Source organism: Eucyclogobius newberryi, unplaced genomic scaffold (genome assembly GCF_026437365.1).
Source record: "Eucyclogobius newberryi isolate DKJ021-1_F unplaced genomic scaffold, fEucNew1.0.hap1 SCAF_20, whole genome shotgun sequence".
NCBI lineage: Eukaryota > Metazoa > Chordata > Actinopteri > Gobiiformes > Gobiidae > Eucyclogobius > Eucyclogobius newberryi.
In genome coordinates, this window is record NW_027315835.1 from 6,969,819 (window position 1) to 6,984,232 (window position 14,414).

General features: G+C 43.1%; 3 protein-coding genes across 3 annotated transcripts in view; 1 reads left to right on the forward strand and 2 right to left on the reverse strand.

The window, feature by feature from the left end:
- The window catches only part of lhpp (phospholysine phosphohistidine inorganic pyrophosphate phosphatase), a 420,402-nt gene that overhangs the window by 64,855 nt on the left and 341,133 nt on the right, over positions 1–14,414 (forward strand). The window lies entirely within an intron of this gene.
- Positions 1,962–3,448, reverse strand: LOC140368704 (E3 ubiquitin-protein ligase TRIM21-like). Its single transcript, XM_072455737.1, has one exon. It carries the CDS (start codon positions 3,416–3,418, stop codon positions 2,144–2,146), a length of 1,275 nt encoding a protein of 424 aa, XP_072311838.1. The 5' UTR covers positions 3,419–3,448; the 3' UTR covers positions 1,962–2,143.
- Positions 7,973–13,515, reverse strand: LOC140368705 (4-hydroxyphenylpyruvate dioxygenase-like protein). The gene is made up of 5 exons (XM_072455739.1): positions 12,879–13,515; positions 11,941–12,107; positions 11,281–11,432; positions 10,102–10,220; positions 7,973–9,042 (listed from the first exon to the last, which is right to left on the reverse strand). Exons 1-5 carry the CDS (start codon positions 13,505–13,507, stop codon positions 8,850–8,852), a joined length of 1,260 nt encoding a protein of 419 aa, XP_072311840.1. The 5' UTR covers positions 13,508–13,515; the 3' UTR covers positions 7,973–8,849.

Genomic DNA, 14,414 nt, shown 5'->3' on the forward strand with positions numbered 1-14,414 from the left:
CGCTTCGGACCAAATTCCTGAGCTGGCCTCTGGTGTACTGCTCAAGGTTGTACAGACAGTCCCTTTGGTTTTGAGTTCTTGCTTCAATGTTGTGTTCAAAGGCTCTTATGAAGGTTTGATATTGTAGTGGATCTCCATCAAAGGCATGCAGCTCTCGTTTGGGCAGAAGAAAAAGTGACTGTTGTTCAACCAAAAAAGATGTAAGTTCATTCTGCTTATCCAGAACCGCAAATAAACGCTGATCAGAAGGATTCTCATTTGTAGTTGCAGATGGGTCGGACTGAAGGTGGCAGACCAGCCCCCGAGACAGCAGTGTGAGGCTTGATGTTGTGAGTCACTTTAGGCTTCACAGCATCACAGTCTGAAAAATAAACACTCTCCACAGCCTCAGCCGGGTGGTGAATCTAGGAATAAATGTTGCCGCTTTTGCATTTGACTGCAGTGGCTTCCCTTCTTTCAGATAAGAGTTCATTCCATCTGATAGAAAAAACTTTAGATCCTTCTGAGGCCTTTAACATGTTCACTTTGGCCATTCTGGCAGCAGCTCAATGTCTAAATCAAACTGCTCTTTTTTCTCCTCCTCCTTATTTATATAAATCCTCCTGATTTATTTGACGGATTGGAGACGCTGTCGTCCGGCCCGATTTCCTCAGCTACATTTCTGACACGTTCAGTGCACTTGTAGTACTGTCATTTAGCACAGGTGACTCTACAGATGGAGCACTACATGCACCAACAGCGCCATCTGCAGGAATCTGTGTTACAGACACATTTGGCAACTTCAACAACCATTGATTGGTCTCCTTCATAAAGGTAATTTTAAGCTGGTTTTGCCTTTTCTGTTCTTCTGGAGGATCATAGAAATCAGCCCCTCATGCAGCTGACAGGCCTTTCCGCACAAACTGTACTTTTGATCTTTTTTACCTTTGATTTAATTTCTTCTGGAAGCTTTCCCACTATATATTCAAAAGCTTTAGCTGTGAGTCTGGACTGTCTTTTATGTGTGTCACTTTCACATTTGACCTGGAATCATTTTTCTCCGTATTTTCTATTTCACAAAAATCCAATTATAACAAGACACAAAAACACACCTTTTATTTCTTTATTTTACAGCTATAAAAGGAAAAGCATCACTTGAATTAGAGCTGGGCCATATTGACAAAAAGGATTATCTCAAGTTTTTCTGCATTTCTTCTGATCAAAACACACAATATTGATATTTTCACACTTCATAATAATACAAAAAAAATGTTTCTGTAAATGAATTATTGATGTTAAAGCGTTGCAAAAAACGTCAACAAACCACAAATAATGCAAAAATATCACTTTAATGTCTCTTTTTGAGCAGATTTGTAATGGTTTTAAGTCCAGACGCTGCAGGTGAATTGGAAAAACATCTTGAATTTAACGTTTCTAATTTTTAACTTCTCCTGTCATTTCCTCAGATAAATGTAAGAAACAAATGTACTAAGAGTTTTTCATCGTGTCAAGTTTTCCACAGAAATAAGACACTTTCTGTATAAAAACGGCCCAAACGTCTCATATTTGGGATGTTTAAATGTGACAAATGGACAGAGCAGTTTAAATGTCTTCATTTATCCACATTTTAGACACAAACACATTTACAGAGGATGTTGGATTTCTGATGGAGTTTGTGACTAAACTAGATGTGAGTGAAAACTGGCCTCATTTCTTGGACTTGAGAGTGTGATAAATGAGGCTCAGAACCTTGTGTGCTTCTGTCAGACTCTTGTACAGTTTGGTGTGTGTAGGAGCTACTTTAAGGCCTGGTCTTTATGTCTCAGTGGGATGAACATGTCCCAGACAAATCTGTGCATCAAGTGAATTCAATGGAAGAAGAGGTTAAGGTTAAATGTCCAGAGAAAACTGAGCAGAAAGAAAAAACATCTGATAATTATTAAAGAATCAGATTTATTGATTAAACATTTAAAGCTGACACTTGAACCCAAAACCCTCTCACAGGAGGTCACCATGAACAGGATTCAAATAAACCTTCAGACATTTCAAAAGAACTGAAACAATAAAGAGAAGAACTTTGTACTTTCAGTCCAAAATGGAGTCAAAAGTATCCACAGTTACGTTTGACTGAAGTTCAGAACTTTTATTAATGTTCTTAGTCACTTTAACCTCTGAAATTCTCCACTGCAGTGAGGACCAGAGGAGCAGAGTTTGAACCTCCATCATTGGGACTGGGACTGAAAACTGGAAACAGTTTCTCCCTGAAGCAGCAGCCGCTGAAGGAGAAGTGAAGATCTGCAGAATCTGCATCATAAAAGGAGACCAGACCCTCACCATAGTCCACAAACACCCCGACCTTCTGAGGAGCTCGCTGCAGAGACAGACGGACAGGAGTCTCTGTACAAGCACTGTACTGATTTTTGTTTATCAACCCAATGCACCAGAATCCATTTTCAGGACTCAAATAGATCTCTCCCTTCCTGTTGATGGACTCTTGGGCCACTCCTAAATCCCACTGTGTTTTCCCTTTGACCTGAACCTCAAAATAAAACCTGCCTGAGGAGAAACTCTGCTTCCCCAGAACAGAAACACAATAATCAAACCTCAGAGGAGAATCTGGGAGCTTCTTCTTCACATCAGTGTCATGAACCTGTTTGAGATCTTCAGACAGAACGAAATCAGGATGAGCAGTGTCTGGATCCAGAGTGACGTCCACCACAAACTGCTGCACTCTCACTAGTTCTAATCTTGAAGACACTTTGTTCAAGTTTTCAGAGAGATGTTTCTCCAGCTCAGACAGAGCCCGGGCTGCACTGCCCTCACACGTCTCCGGTTCAAAGCTCACGCTGCTCCACTCCTTGAGTCCAGCAGGGGGCGTGAGTGCAGGGCAGCTCTGTAGAAAGTGGAGGGGGTCTCGAGAGCATGAGAGCCGCTCCGCCTCAGTGCTGCTCTTCTCCAGCTCACAGATCTCCTGTTCCAGCTGCTGCACCAGCTCCTGGGCTCGTTTGTGGCTCCGGCTCTGCTTCTCCTGCAGCTCCTCTAAGAACCGGTCCTGACGCCCCTGAACAGACTGCATGTGATCAGTGAAGGCCTGCAGCCCCACAGCCCTCTCTCTGTGGACCTCTGTGTCACTGAGCTCCACACAGCGCTGGATCTCCTGGACCTTCAGCCTCCTCTGCTCCACCATGTGCGGCAGAGAGGACCTCCTAAACTCAGAGACCATCTCCAAGACCAAATAGTTGACCATGATCTCAGGTCTTCTGTCATAGCTCCTGTTACACAGAGGACATGTGCAGGGCCCCTCAGGGGCCCAGGCCTTACAGATGCAGCGTTTGCAGAAGTTGTGTCCACACGGAATGGACACTGGCTCAGAGAACACCTCCAGACAGATGGAGCACCGGAACGTCTCCTCAGAGCTCCTTTCACTTGTGGAGGACATCTCTGAAACACAAGGTCAATATCACAGAGGGACTATAATCATCATCAAAGTGAAAACTCTTATTGTGTGAAAACTCTTATTGTGATGGGAAAAGAACATTTATTTTGAAAAGTTCCTGTTGAGTTCAGTTGAGAGTGGTGGTAAATGCACCTTTTTCCGTTGGCTGCCAACTGCCATTAAAAGTAACACAACAACAGAATGTGCTGTAGACTGAACTAAAAGAGTCTGAAACAGTGTTGTCATGAAAACATTTCAAACATGATTTAAACGAAACGATTGTACAATGATAATAAAAGTACAGCAGTTACAGATGAGGCCAGTGTAAAACTATGATCTGACCAGAAAGGTCCTTTTGGTGTGAAATATGGCCTACTCTAAACTTAGTCAGTGTCCAAAGAAAAGAGTTTCTTACCCTGATCGGTCGATGAAGATTCTTGATTTGTGAGGGACTCACAAAAGTAGAAAAGACAATTGAAGCAGACTTTTCACAACAGGAGAAAGCACTCGACTGAACTCAACTCCAGGATGAGAGTTCATGTAAGGATGTGGTCCAAATTCAGCTTTTGCATCCACCGGTGCACAGCAACGTTGTTGTTGTTCTGTGTTTTATGACGGTTGGTATCCAAGCGTTACATTACCGCCACCTACTTTATTCTTAATACTTTATTCTTTATACTTTATTCTTTGGGCTTCATTCTTTGGGCTTTATTCTTTAGACTTTATTCTTCAGGCTTTATTCTTCCCTCCAAACATGTGATCCTGTGGTTCTCCAGTGAGATGTACATATACTTTCCCACTATCCAGACTGTTCATACGTTTGTAACATTTAGATATGAATCCACTTGAAAGTTCAAATTGATAAACTTTAATGAATGTTTAAGTCAAAAGGCTCTGATGGTCATCATCCTTTTTGATTTCTTGGTTATGTAAATTCAATTTATATTTGTAACGCCCAAAGTCACAACAGCGGTTGTCTCTGAGGGCGACGCATCACATTGGGTTTGGAAATGTCTGGTTTGGCCAAATACAATAGAACATCGTCTGCAGCGGGCAATTTTTTTGTTAGGAATTTGACAGACAGTGGCTAAAGTGGGACAATTGTTTGTGTTTACATGTGCTTTAGTTTCTTTTTGTTGGATGTCTATTGTAAAGGATGTAAAGGAAAGCTAAAGTTCTTTCTAACCTAGTTTTGTAAATGGGAAATTGAATAACAATGTTTGAGACAAAAATTTACTTAAATGACAAAAACAAATATGAACAAGGCTGAGCAAAATAATATGTCTGTTTGCCGTAACCCGACCGACCCGATGTGAAACTAAATTTTTATCAACATTTTGTTGAAAAACCGTCGAATTCTTTTATTTTTCAATTATTTCACCGACTCACCGACCGGACTTCCCTTAACCACCGTGTTGAATATTTTTTATCACGCTTGTTATCCTTACAGCAAAGGAAACGCCCCACACTGCTCAAGTAAGTTAAAGGTCGTTATTTTAGTTTTTAATACAGCCCACACTAGTCGGGTCAGTTAAAGGTAATTGTTTTAGTTTATATTACGGCCCACACTGGTCAGGTCAGTTAAAGGCCGTTATTTTAGTTTATATTACCCCAAGACTAATGTGTTTGTGTTTGACAGCGTTTTTATTGGCTGGCTGAAGTTGTTTATAGGACATGCATTTATTTATTCACACTTTGTTGTTGTCTTGATAATGTGTCCAGTTTGTACACAGAGGCCTGTCAGCTGCATGAGGTGCTGATGAACAGAAAAGGCAAAACCAGCTTAAAACGTCCTTTTTGAAGGAGACCAATCAATAGTTGTTGGAGTTGCCAAATATGTCTGTAACACAGATTCCTGCAGAGGGCGCTGTTGGTGCATGTAGGGCTCCATCTGTAGAGTCACCTGTGCTAAATGACAGTCGTGTCAGAAATGTAGCTGAGGAAATCGGCCAGACGACAGTGTCTCCAATCTGTCAAATAAATCAAAGAGACGTAGCACTGCTTTCAGTAAATCTGCTTTGTCCACCACATCAGAAGCTTCTGAAGGAGAAACATGTTTTGGAAGAGCAGCAGGAGCTGTTAAGGAGAAAAAAGAGGAGTTTGATTTAGACATTGAGCTGCTGCCAATGCCAGAAGTCAAGCTCCGTCCTGGGCTGTGCTCTGGACTCGGTGCAGGAGGTGGGGGACAGAAGGGTCCTGGCTAAACTCACATCTATGCTGGACCATGAGTGTCGCCCCCTGCAGGACACTCTGTCCGCTCTGGAGAGCAGCTTCAGTGAGAGACTGATCCACCCTCGCTGTGTGAAGGAAAGGTTTCACAGGTCTTTCCTTCTGCTGCTGTCAGACTCTACAACAAACACTGTTATACCCATGTGCAATACTGTCATACCCATGTGCAATACTGTCATACCCATGTGCAATACTGACATAGCAATGTGCAATACTGTCATACCCATGTGCAATACTGACATACCCATGTGCAATACTGACCTACCCATGTGCAATACTGACATAGCGATGTGCAATACTGTCATACCCATGTGCAATACTGTCATACCCATGTGCAATACTGACATAGCAATTTGCAATACTGTCATACCCATGTGCAATACTGACATACCCATGTGCAATACTGACCTACCCATCTGCAATACTGACATACCCATGTGCAATACTGACATAATCATGTGCAATACTGACATACCCATGTGCCATACTTACATAATCATGTGCAATATGTTCATACCATGTGCAATACTGACAATCATGTGAAATACTGTCATACCCATCATATGCAATACTGACTTAATCATGTGCAATACTGTCATGTTCATAGGCAATACTCTGACATAATGTCGATTAGTTTTCTATAAGTTATGTGTTCTTTTACTTCTGTATCTACTTTGTGTTGCAACACTGGAATTTCCCCACTGTGTGGACTAATAAAGGCTTATCTTATCTTATGTAAACTGTATTTGTAGATAGTGGAAGGCGGATGCTCACTGGCAAAAAACAATTCTTCATTTTAACATGAAAATCAGAAAATTATACAACAAAACAGTGTGTTAAGTTTCTTTATTGAACATTACAACCAAACGTGTAACGTGTAAAATGCTCTGTAACGTGTAAAATGCTCTGTAACGTGTGAAATAAAACGATAAAAAAAACATTTTAAACAGTGTTTCAGGCACAGTTTTACAGTCGAGTTTTACAGTGCACGACATTCTCTGAACATATTTCTGTATAAACCACATTCAAGCAATAATATGTCATATGTTTTGTCCAGTAACATACTCTTTTAAAAGTTAAATTTAACTTTCAATAAATGAGTTCAGTGCAAACTCCACCCACATAAAAAGTCTTGGTTTTAAATACTAAAATTATGATATATTTCTACTTTTTGCTTTAATATTTGCTTTTTTCCTCTAAATTTTCTCAAATATGATTTATTGTTGAAGTATTAAAAGTTTTGGTCTCGTTAAAACATTTGCTTGTTTGTTTTTTTCTGCCTCAGTTTGAATTTTAAAGAAAATTTGGAGCAAAAACACAATTATGTTTATTGTAAAAAGGTGAGAATGTTTCTGGACAAAAAAAAAGACTGATGATTAAAACTCAAATTTAAAGCACCAAAACTTTGTAACGTCTCACATTTATTAAGTGCAATGAAAACATGGACTGTACCATAAAGTCTTTGGTGTATAAATAAATATACATAAGTGCGTTTACAGCTGAGGTACTTTCTCTGGAGTATTTTGTAAAAGCAGCAGCACTTTGTGACAAAACCAGACCACTGTGCGCCGTCTGCATTCACAGGACTGAACATGTGACACAAAATACACTTTCAGGAGCTTTTCACCGCATTATGATTGTTCCTCTCGCCATTAAACTGGCCGACGTAGTGTTTAGAGCGATTCACGTACATTTATTACTTTTCAATTACATCGTTTTGGATCAATATTGCCATTTAAGTTGTCCAAAATGTGACGACTCGCAGGCGTCGTAGGTTACGAGCGTGTGGACGACAGACGCACAACATGTCTCCTTTCATGATAAAACGTTTGTCCGATAAGACGCTTTTGTTCCGTTGTTTGTACCGATCGAGCAGGTATGTGTGGAGAAAACGTGGAAAAATCTGTAGAAAATGACAGGAAGTGACATCACTCCAGGGACACTCGTACGGGAAATGACATCACAACAGGGACACGTATACAGGAAGTGACATCACCAGGGACACTCATACAGGAAGTGACATCACACCAGGGACACGTATACAGGAAGTGACATCATCAGGGACACTCATACAGGAAGTGACATCACACCAGGGACACTCATTCCAGTCAAAGTTTATGCAGAATTTACACAAAGAAACAGCTTTTTTTTACTCTAATATGAATTCAACAAAATAAAGTCGCTCTCATATAACTATTTGTCAAATTTAAAGAAAATGGTGGCATTAGACGAGTTTTGGCCCAGTGTTTGCTGGGTAATTTCCTAGTGTGATGTTATCAGGACACAAACAGGAAGTGAAATTATAAACCTAAAAAAAGTGCCATTATATATATTTTTTATAATCTTTACCGAAAAGACTAAACTGCATTTCAGTTGAATGAGTCGTGTCACCTGTAGTGGGCGCTTCAAAGCCGTCGCACATCAAACCGGTCTGATATTTTACCGTCTTGGGCGCAGAGTGACTTTATCTCCTCGTTTCACGTTCATTTAGGAACGTTTACAAAAAACGCAGCTAGCATGTAGCGCTAGCTTTAGCTAACCGGTACAATTACAGTGACATCGCCATAAAGAGTGTGACAGACTGTGATAGTTGTTGCGACTAAGTTCTGTCTTAACGTTTGAATTCCCTTTGTTTTGTTGTGTCTCGTCCGTAAATCTTATAAGACGACAGATTTATGGTTTGAAGTTTGAAATTCAGCTTCAAACGACACTTTTGTCTCGTTCTCGTCCTTTAAAACTCGCTGTTGAGGAACTTTACTTCAGTATCTCACGTTTTAGAACTCGAAAATCAGAATATCAGTCAGACATTTCCCACGCAAAGATTTGGCGTTAGCACTCCATCTACTGGCAGCAGAGGGAATTACCACGAGGAAATAAACAAAAGCTAGCTCTCCCCAACAGGCTAACGTACGCACACAGTTGGAACGAGGGTGATTTCAGTCAGAAACGCTCAGAACGAGTCTGTGATGACGTATGGACTTAAAAACAGCCCCTTTAACGTCGCAAAACTGGGAAATTTGAAACAGTTTTTTTTGTGCGGCTCAGAGAAGACGAGCTCGTAACCAGGACGTATGAAACGAGCGTGAATGAAGTGAAACACAACTCCAGCGGCGTTTTTGGAGGCGGAACAATGTTATGACAAAGTACATTTTGCATTATATATGGCGTTAAAGTGAAATGTTCTCCAGATAAACGGCGTTGTAAGCTAGCTCTTTGCAGACTGGAGCGTTGTGTCGTCGCTGGCGTCATTTCCCTCCTTTTCCATGTATCTCTGCACAGACCTCCACAGAGCGCGGATGTTGCCTTCTCCAAAGCCCGACGCACCTCTTCTCTCGATCAGCTCCAGGAAGAACGTGTCCTCAGAGAACAGAGGCTGCGTGAACACCTGCAGGAGGTATCTGCGGGAGAGAACAGAGGCTGTGTGAACACCTGCAGGAGGTATCTGCGGGAGAGAACAGAGGCTGCGTGAACACCTGCAGGAGGTATCTGTGGGAGAGAACAGAGGCTGCGTGAACACCTGCAGGAGGTATCTGTGGGAGAGAACAGAGGCTGCGTGAACACCTGCAGGAGGTATCTGCGGGAAAGAGAAGAGTTCATGTGTCCTCAGAGAACAGAAGCTGCGTGAACACCTGCAGGAGGCATCTGCGGGAGATAACAGAGGCTGCGTGAACACCTGCAGAAGGTATCTGCGGGAGAGAACAGAGGCTGCGTGAACACCTGCAGGAGGTATCTGCGGGAGAGAACAGAGGCTGCGTGAACACTTGCAGGAGGTATCTGCGAGAGAGAACAGAGGCTGTGTGAACACCTGCAGGAGGTATCTGCGGGAAAGAACAGAAGCTGCGTGAACACTTGCAGGAGGTATCTGCGAGAGAGAACAGAGGCTGTGTGAACACCTGCAGGAGGTATCTGCGGGAGAGAACAGAGGCTGCGTGAACACTTGCAGGAGGTATCTGCGAGAGAGAACAGAGGCTGTGTGAACACCTGCAGGAGGTATCTGCGGGAAAGAACAGAAGCTGCGTGAACACTTGCAGGAGGTATCTGCGAGAGAGAACAGAGGCTGTGTGAACACCTGCAGGAGGTATCTGCGGGAGAGAACAGAGGCTGTGTGAACACCTGCAGGAGGCATCTGTGGGAGAGAACAGAGGCTGCGTGAACACCTGCAGGAGGTATCTGCAGGAAAGAAGAGTTCATGTGTCCTCAGAGAACAGAGGTTACGTGAACACCTGCAGGAGGTATCTGTGACTGAAGGCTTCTAGATAATATAGAGAATTCTAGATAGATAGAGAAGATTATTATAGATGAATACAAATAAAGCGCATTTCTGATGACGTTGGTGCAGATGTTTGTGCAAATGTTTGGTGACGTTTGTGCAGATGTTTGTGCAGATGTTCGTTAACGTTTGTGCAGATGTTCGGTGACGTTTGTGCAGATGTTTGGTGACGTGGGCGTGTCCAGACCTTGGCTCTCGTCCCTCTGACCGCTCGCTCTGCTGCAGGTCGGTGTCGAGGAGAATCCCATGTTGAGACAAGAGCTCAGGGCTGTGACCGGCGTCAAGAATCTCCTGCTGCTTCCCGACCTGAAAACAAACACATTTATGTCAGTTTAGTCCATTATTACTAAAAGGACAACTGCATTGTTTGTGTTTTTCTCGGCCTTAAAACTCGCTCTGGAGCACCTTTAGTTTGGAATTTCATCTTTTAAAGCAAACTACATTTGAGTCTCTGCCGTTTCCCCCGAGACTGACTAAGTTTTGGCGCCATCTACTAGCTGCAGAGGGAATTACACTCAGTTTAAAGCGCCCCCTACAGGTCGGACAACTCATTCAATGAAAATGCAGATTAGATAAATAGTTTGAATTTTGCTAAAAAAAAAAAATCAACAAATTCTCAGAATAGCAGATCTTTTAAGTTTATAATTTCACTTCCTGTTTGTAATCGATGACATCACACTAGGAAATTACCCAGCAAACACTGGGCCAAAACTCCATTTAATGTCACATCTTTTTAAATTTGACAATTATAAATATATGAGAGCGACTTTTGTTAAATTCATGTTTAGAGTAAAAAAAAAGTTGTTTCTTTGTGTAAATTCTGCATAAACCATTAACTGGAATGAGTGTCCCTGGTGTGATGTCACTTCCTGTCATTTTCAACAGCTTTTTCAACATCTTCTCCACAAATACCTGCTTGATTGGTGTAAAACTATCATGTATATGTACGACAGGTACAAACACACCAAGTAAAGTCAACCTTAGACAATCGTAACCCGTCACGGGCCCTTTAAGACTTTTTTATTTTTTATATTCCCAGGAGATTGTCATTTTTTAACCGATCATTGACAAAAGGGAATGAATGCAGAAACATTTCACTAAAACTAACACAGTTTGCCCGTTTTTGTAAAGTTTATAATTGTACTTCCTGGTGGACCCGAGCACAAATATGACACAGTTAGGAGGTGATTCCACAGCTGTTACCTAGCAACCTAGCAACTAAGAGCCAAACTCAACATAAATGACACAACAGTTCTGATCTGACACACAATAACACCATAAAACACCTTTATTTAGTCCAACCATGGTTCAAACTGTCTCTGTGACGCACACTGATGACATCACAGAGGGACTCAGCCACACCCACCTCGCTGTAGTAGGCCGGCGGTGGGCGGAAGAAGAGGACCCCGGCCTGGCCCATGCGCTGCGCCGTGGACACGATGTCGGTGGTGTAGAGGCCGATGTGCTGGATCCCGGCTCCTCTGTGCTCCTCCAGGAACCGATCCACCTGGTTACGCCCTGACAACGGCCAAACACAAACGTGAACTTCACACCGAGCAACAGAGGGTTTAGTTTATTCAAGGGCCGGGACTAAACCAGGACTATAACCAGGACTATAACCAGGACTATAACCAGGACTATAACCAGGACTATAACCAGGACTAAACCAGGACTAAACCAGGACTAAACCAGGACTAAACCAGGTCTAAACCAGGACTAAACCAGGTCTAAACCAGGACTAAACTAGGTCTAGGTCTAAACCAGGACTAAACTAGGTCTAGGACTAAACCAGGACTAAACCAGGACTAAACCAGGTCTAAACCAGGTCCAAACCAGATCCAAACCAGGACTAAACCAGGACTAAACCAGGACTAAACCAGGACTAAACCAGGACTAAACCAGGTCCAAACCAGGTCTAATCCAGGACTAAACCAGGACTAAACCAGGTCTAAACCAGGTCCAAACCAGGTCTAATCCAGGACTAAACCAGGACTAAACCAGGACTAAACCAGGTCTAAACGTGTACCTTGCTTGGGGAGAGACTCTGCAATGACAAACTTGCAGTCTGGCTCCCTCTGGTGGCCGCGGGGCAGACTCAGGCCTCTCTCGCTGCACTTCCAGTACTCCATGGCAGTGAGGCGCAGGCCGATGTCCTCCTGGTCCAACACCAAACCCTCCTCCAGGTCCTCGTTACTGACCGAGGAAGAAGAAGAGGAGGAAGGGCTTATCAGTACGAAGAGGCGGGGCCAATATAATCATGAAAATACAAGTCGAGATTTCTGATGCTGTTTCTACAATTAACCAGTTTTTTCTAAATTATGACATATGACGCTTGGCGAGTTCGTCCCTCTGGTGAACAATAATCATAGTTTTACATCAGTCAAGTTGCAGTTTGTGATGAAAAGTTGACAAAAGTTGAAAATTACAGGAGGTTCCACAACGGAATCCCTCTGTGATGTCATCAAAACGCACCGGTCCATCAAAAATGCAGAAACAAATTGCGACTTACACCTTTTTTGACAGTTTAAACATCAAATTTAACAAAATAAAGGTGTCGTCATATATATATTGGACAAGATTAACAGATTTTGGCACTTGTTTACAGTCCGGTTGCTAGGTAACATTTGTGGAATTACCTCTAGGTCATATTTGTGCTCATGTCAAACCAGGAAGTGACGTTGTTGAATCGAATCGCCAAAGCAAGTTCCTCTGTTCATTGACAACGGCAATAAACCTTTTCTAATTCAGATTATAAACTTTGCCAAAATGGAGGAAAAACAGGCAAAATGTTTGGTCAAACCTTAAATATAATCATATTCCCTTCGTTTGAATGAAAAGTGCAGTCCAATGTGTCATTAATAATATGTCTCCTTTAATACTTTGAGCCTTTTAGTCGGACAATCGACGCACAGAGCGTGTTTTAGTCGACTACAGGCCTAAAGGAGAAGCTCAGACGTTCTTTACCTGCCAATGAAGAATCTCTGAAACCCAAAACACCTCTCGTACCACACCATGACGTCACGCGTAAACTTCCGGGGACACGCGTACGTCACGTGGTCGAAATGCGTCACCGGACACGCCGGGTCGTCCTTGCCCTCGCTCGCCTCGTCCACCGCTTCGAACCCGGGCAGAAAGCGTCCTCCGTACGCGGACGTGTCGATCAGCGTGTGGCGCACGTTCCCCACGAGCGACTTGACCACGGAGTACGTGACCGCGCCGCGTACGTCGCGCAGGGTCGTGGGAGGGACGAGGAAGCTGCAGCCCATCTGGCGCAACGTCTGGAATGACCTTTGCACGTCTTCGACTTCAAAACACACGTTTGCGGCCGTGTCCAGCGCGTAACGCGGACCCGCGTCGTAAATACAGCCGTTTCCAGCGTGAACATCCTCGAAACTCGACTCATTCAATCGCGATCTGGCCTCGTTTACGACAAAAACGGCTCGACCTTTGCGGAAAGCGAATTGTCTGCACTTGTCGCGGAGCCTTGCGGCGAAAAGGTTGAATTTAAACTTGGAAACGAGCTCACCGGCGATTTTGTCCGCGTTAGAGACGTGCAGAGAGATGTGGTGTAAGCGCTGGATGTAGGCGGCCATGTTGTGCGTGACGTAATGACGCATGGGGACTGACGCTGCGCCGTGACGTGCGCCGAAGACACGCCCACAAGCAAGAGGGAACTCCGCGGGGGGAAATCCTGGATCCTGAGCCGGGACCTGCTCCTGTGACGAGAACTGTCCAGGAACAAGTCGAAAGTGGAGAGAAAAACATAAGAAACCATGGTTACCAAATGACTGCATCGGGATTTTGTTAAATTTAGAATACAACAGGCCGAAAATAAATACAAAACATATCAAAATAAAATTGACAGGCATATTAAGAAGAGCAAAAAAAAGATTATTATTCAAAAATATGACTTGATAATAGAAATAATAATATAATAAATTAAAGGGACATGGAGAGTATCACAAGGAGAGATGGGAAAGAAAGCACAGAATATAAATGTACCATAGTAAGATAAGATAAGATAAGATATTCCTTTATTGTCCCACATGGGGAAATTTCATTGGTGCAACGCAGGTAGATACAGAGGTAGATACAGAAGAACAGATCACTTATAGGAAGTCTGAAAAACACTTTCAGTAGAAGATCTCCTATAAATAAATAAAAACTCCCATAGACAAATAAATAAATAAATAAATACCATTGCATGTGATCCCGACAGTAATTGCACATGAATATGTGTCACGACAGCACATAGGTTGCACATGAATTTCACAGTAATTGCACATGAATTGCACATGAATTTCACAGTAATTGCACATACGACAGAATTGCACATCAGTATTAGGTTAGGTCAGTATTGCGCCGGGATAACGTGACGATCTCCGGGTAAGACGACTGTTCTCTGCAGTTTCATGAGTTCCTCCTTTGTGGAAACGCGGTACGGCACCGGCCGGGGGGCGGGGCCGGAGCCGGGGGGCGGGGCCGGGGGACTCAGAGCCA